The following is a 5,664-nucleotide window of genomic DNA, read 5'->3' on the forward strand; positions in this document are numbered from 1 at the left end:
ACTGCCTAATTTAGCCAAAGYTAATTAGTCCACTAAATATTTTTAAAGTAATTAAAAAATAATAATCCACAAGCAAAAAAAAAGAAAGATTTACTATTAGCTGAAAGTTAGCTCTGCTATTAGCTATTAGCAGTCTGCTAACAGTTTTCAAATTAGGTGAAAATGCTTATCGGCTAAATGAAAAATGAATTCTGCTATTAGCTGTTAGCTTGTCCTTACCTACCTATTTATACCTGTGCTAGTTAGCGGTTAGCAAACTCATAGTTGGCAAATCCTAATTTAGCGGGAGCTAATCAGTCTGCTAACGATTTTCAAAATTAGTGTAAAAGCTAATCCAATAAACAAAAGATTTGTCCTGCTATTAGCTGCTAACYGTTAGCTGATACCTACCTATGTATTTGTACCTGTGTTAATTAGCTATTAGCAGATTTAAAGTTGGCAAAACCTAATTTAGCCGTCTGCTAACAGTTATTGAAACACTTATCAGCTAAACAAAAAACTAGTTTYGCTATTAGATGTTAACTGTTAGCTGATAGCTTCCTACCCTATTATACCTGTGCTAGTTAGCTGTTTGATAACTTGTAGTTGGCAAATTCTAGTTTAGCGGAAGCTAATCGTTCCGCTAATGATTTTCRAAATTAGTGTAAAAGCTAATCCATTAAACAAAAAATTTGTTCTGCTGTTAGCAGATTAGTGGAAGCATGTCCACTTCTGGGTCCGTCCTATGATTGTTTTGAAAGTGCCAATAAAGTAGATCCACTGGTTCATGACAGTCAAAGAAACACAAACAAAAACAGCTTGAAATGATAAAAACACAATTAACCTGTAGCATTACATCTTTAGAAGATATAAATTAATACAAAGTGTCAACTCTTCGTGATTTTACGTCACTTTTTGTTTTTGTTTGGCAGATCTTTCCTGGCATCATCCTGTCTGACATCAAACCGGCCAAGAGGATGAAGTTCAAGACGGTTTGCTACCTCCTGGTGCAGCTGATGCACTGCAGGAAGATGTTTAAGGCTGAGATCCCCTTTTCCAACGTCATGACCTGCGAGGACGACGACAAGGTGAGCGGCGCCTGCAGCTGAGTCTTCCTTCTTAAACATGCAGAAAGTTGTCAGAGAGAAGCTCTCTGTTGATTTTATTTGTTTTGTTTCACAGTAGCTTTCAGAGCACTGATACAGCGGGTCACACGCGTTTGTTTGGCCTCTCGTTTATCRGGGTCATGACATCACAGCGTCTGGCTGTCAGAGGAAGCCTGCTGGCTGTGATCCTCCCAGCTGTGAGCCCGGTCAGGCGTCAGGACCCCGTGGTTCTGACGAGGCGGCCCACAGCCCGCTGTCATCTCCTCTAATGTCATTATTGTCACTCAATTATCCAAGAGGCCGAAATCTGAGCGCCGTGAAGAGCTCCTAATGGAATAACGAGGCTGGAATGTGCAGAAAATTATCTTTTTATGAACCGTGTTAAAAATATTTAGTATTATTTTTTAATTATTTTTTGTTTTAATCTATTCTGGGGATAAAAGACATTATAAGATTTATTCTTCTTCTACCTTTCATTTTCATTTTATGATTGGATTTTTGATTTGTGCATTTTCTTTGTTTTCTATTGTATATAGTTTGTTTTTTAATGAAACTAATTTAAAAAAGTATAAAAACTTAAGTTCTTAACATTTCGAAAATTTATTTCTTCTTTTTCAAACATTAAAATTATCTTTTATGTTTATTTTAAAATTCATTTGAAAACTGTTTTTTTAAGACTTACTCAGTTTTTTTCTCCTTATCKGTACAGCTTTGCCCTTTTAGCTTTAAGGTACAGCTTTGCTTACTTTATCTTTTAGCTATAACTTTGCTGTTTTTAACATTAAACTACAACTTTGCTAATATATAACTTTAGCTGTTGAGTTGATAATTCTTGGTTCTTGCTTTCTGCTACTGTTTTACTAATGTTCACTTTTTGTTATGATTTTGCTTTTTACACTTTTGTACTTTGTACTTTCAGCTACTGTTTTGCCTGTTTCAGTTTTTTGCTATGATTTTGCATTTTTTATTATTTAGCTTTGGTTTTGCTATTTTAGCATTAAGCAATGGTTCTGCTAAGTTTAGCAATAAAACTAAGTTTTGCTAATTTTAGCTCTTAGATACTTGTTAGCTTTTACTTTTAGTTCTAGTTTTGCTAATTGTAGCATTAAACTATGATTTTGCTCATTTAAAGGTTTAGTTTTGCTATTATAACATTTAGCTGTGGTTTTGCAATTTATGTACTTTAGCTACGGTTTTGCTAATTTGAACTTTAAGGTATGACTTAGCTTTTTAACTTTTTGCTTTAGTTTTGCTAATTTTAGCTTTAGGTACAATTTAGCTTTTATAACCTTTAGTTACAGTTTTGCTAATTATAGCATTAAGCTATGATTTTGCTCATTTAAAGGTTTAGTTTTGCTATTATAACATTTAGCTGTGGTTTAGCAATTTTTGTTCTTTAGCTATGGTTTTGCTAATTTTAGCTCTTACGTACAATTTAGCTTTTTTAACTTTTAGTTGCAGTTTAGCTAGTTTTAGCATAAACAATAGTTTTGTTCATTTTAGCTCGTTTAGCTAGTACGATTGTACTTTTTTACTTTTAGTTCTAGTTTTGCTAATTTTAGCATTAAGATATGATTTTGCTCATTTAAAGGTTTAGTTTTGCTATTATAACATTTAGCTGTGGTTTAGCAATTTTATTTTTTTATCTATGGTTTTGCTGTTTTAGCATTAGGCAGTGGTTCTGCTAATTTTAGCGATTAAATTAGGGTTTGCTAATCTTAGCTCTTAGGTACAATTTAGCTTTTTTAACTTTTAGTTACAGTTTAGCTAATTTTAGCATAAACAATAGTTTTGTTCATTTTAGCTCGTTTAGCTAGTACAATTGTACTTTTTTACTTTTAGTTCTAGTTTTGCTAATTTTAGCATTAAGATATGATTTTGCTCATTTAAAGGTTTAGTTTTGCTATTATAACATTTAGCTGTGGTTTAGCATTTTTTGTTCTTTAGCTATGGTTTTGCTATTTTAGCATTAAGCAGTGGTTCTGCTAATTTTAACTTTTAGTTACAGTTTAGCTTTTTAACTTTTAGTTACAGTTTAGCTTTTTAACTTTTAGTTACAGTTTTGCTAGTCTTAGCTTAAACAATAGCTTTGTTCATTTTAGCTCTTGTAAACTATTTTACATTTTTTTACTTTTAGTTGTAGTTTTGCTAATTTTGTAGCAACAGTTTTGCTAATCCTAACCTTTAGCCACAGTTCTGTTATTTTTAGCTTGTGTTCGTCTTGTTTTAAGTTTTACAGTTTCAACTCCTTTGGTCGTGTTCTGTTAAAATGTTTTTTAATTTATCTTGATGCTCTGTTTTTAAGCTGTTTGTTTGTTTGTTTGTTTGTTTGTTTGTTTGTTTGTTTGTTTGTTTGTTTGTTTTGCCTCTGACAGCGACGAGCCCTGCGGACCGCCTCGGAGAAGCTGAGAAGCCGGACGTCCTTCTCGGCCACCGCCGTGCAGCACTCGCCGGCCACGCGGGTCAACCGCTACATCGGGCGTCTCATCGAAGCCCGGCAGACCGAGTCCGGGACCTCGGACCTCAACTTCCTCACGCTGTTCTACAGGAGCGGGGACCGGGAGCGCCGGGTGAGTCCGAACCCCTCAGAGAGACCGCCGGACCGACTCGGATCCACCGTGTCCTCGTTACGCTCGGGGGAAACGACGCCTCGTGACTCGTCACGCGGTTGATGACGCGGCTGCTCCCACACCTGTCGTGATTGACAGCTAATTGATTTAATTGACAGCTAATTGATTTAATTGACAGCTAATTGATTTAGTTGACAGCTAAATGATTTGATTGACAGCTGTTGTCTCCTCTCAGTATCACCAGGTGACCGACGACCACTTCATCAGCGCCGTGGTTCTGTCGCTGATCCTGGCTGCTCTGTTCGGTCTGATTTACCTGCTGATGATCCCACAGTGCGTCCTCACACACACACCTGGTTTTCTGTCCTTATTAGGACCCATCATTGACCCTCAGCTGTGGGGGCGGAGCCTCTGACCCTGTGTTCCTGTTGTCAGGGGGGTGCTGGTGCTGCTGCTGCTGGTGCTGTGTGTGTGTTTCCACGTGGCCTGTGTGATGTACCTGCACCTCACCAGCGTCCAGGTGAGGCTCACGTATTTTAAAACCTCCCAAAGACGAGTGTTTTCTTTCATTTTCTGTTTGTTGGGTCGTGTTTGTGGGAGTTTCTCTTTGTTTGCTACAGAAATATGTATTTATTTTTAGATTCTTGCATCTTTTTTGTTTTTCTTTTTAGCTGTTTTACATCTCGGATTTTATTATCCTAAACATCTTTCTGGGTAATTTTCATCCCTTTGTGGTTATTTTCTTTATTTTGTGTTTTGTGGTCGTTTCCATGAATATTTGGTGTAGTTTTTGGCTGCTTTTGAGGTCTTTAAATGGTTAATTTGTTTTTTGTACCTTTTTTTCACTTTATTGTTTTGTTTTTTCTCTCTGAGGTTCCAACCTTCAGCTGTGGTCGTGGTTTGATTATTTTTTATTTTTAGTTAGCCTTCTGTTACTCTTAGCTTATAGCTTACTTTTTGATTCTTTTAGCTAATTTTACTTTAAGCTGTTAGCTAGCATTTTGCTGCTTTTGATTACTTTCCATTGGCCTTTATTTCAAGGTAGCCTTTTAGCTTCTAGCTTACTAGCAGTGGTTACTTTTAGTTAGCCTTTTGCTACTTTTAGTTAAGGCTAGCATTTTTCTGCTTTTGATTAGTTTCAGCTGGTTTATATTTATTTGTAGCTTGTAGCTAGTCGTGCTATGGTTAGCTTTTAATTATTACTATTAACTTTTACGTAGCCTTTTTCTACTTGTAGCTCCTAGCTTACTTTTTGATACTTTCCATTAGCTTTACTTCTAGCTATCAGCTAGCCTTTTGCTGCTTTTGAATACTTTCAGCTGGTCTTTATTTATTTGTAGCTTCTAGCTAGTCTTACTATATTTAGCTTTTTAGCTTCCAGCTTACTAGCCAGTGATCACTTTTTAATTTTATGTAGCCTTTACGCTACATTTCACGTCTAGSTTATGTTTTAATACTTTCAGCTAGATTTGCTTTTAGCTAGCCTCTTGCTGCTTTGATTTCTAGCTAGCCTTTTGATTACATTTAACTATCCTACGATGATTAATTTTTACTTTAAGGTAGCCTTTGTTACTATTATCTTCTAGCTTACTTTTTGAAACTTTCAGCTAGCCTTTTCTCTTGGCTTTTAGCTAGCCAGGCTTTAGATACTTTTAGCTAGCCTTTTGCTGCTTTCAGTTACTTTCAGCCAGCCATGACATGATGCATTTAGTTTTTAGCTAGCCAGCGATTACTTTTACCTTTTAGCTAGCCTTTTGCTGCTTTGATTAGTTTCAGTTTGCATTTATTATTAGCTTTTTAATATTTAGCTTTCGGCTAGCCAGTGATTACTTTTTACTTTTAGAGCGAATTTTGATACTTTTAGCTTCTAGCTTACTTCTTGATATTTTAAGCTAGATTTACCTATAGCTTGGAGACAAAACCGGAAAAATATATTTCAACTTGTAAAGTTCCAGTCCTGAAAAATAAAATTCCATGGTTGAATGCCTCTATAATACATCTCCTAAAGT

General features: G+C 35.8%; 1 protein-coding gene across 1 annotated transcript in view; it reads left to right on the forward strand.

Annotated features, from left to right (window-relative positions):
• Positions 1-5,664, forward strand: part of LOC106532267 (adenylate cyclase type 1) — a gene marked incomplete in the record, with an annotated part of 61,146 nt that overhangs the window by 35,772 nt on the left and 19,710 nt on the right. The window contains 4 exon segments of the mRNA XM_014028290.1: positions 912-1,067; positions 3,461-3,655; positions 3,891-3,988; positions 4,091-4,175. Coding sequence (XP_013883744.1) covers positions 912-1,067; positions 3,461-3,655; positions 3,891-3,988; positions 4,091-4,175 — 534 coding nt within the window.

The sequence above is a fragment of the Austrofundulus limnaeus genome, unplaced genomic scaffold (assembly GCF_001266775.1).
Source record: "Austrofundulus limnaeus strain Quisiro unplaced genomic scaffold, Austrofundulus_limnaeus-1.0 Scaffold740, whole genome shotgun sequence".
Taxonomy (NCBI): domain Eukaryota; kingdom Metazoa; phylum Chordata; class Actinopteri; order Cyprinodontiformes; family Rivulidae; genus Austrofundulus; species Austrofundulus limnaeus.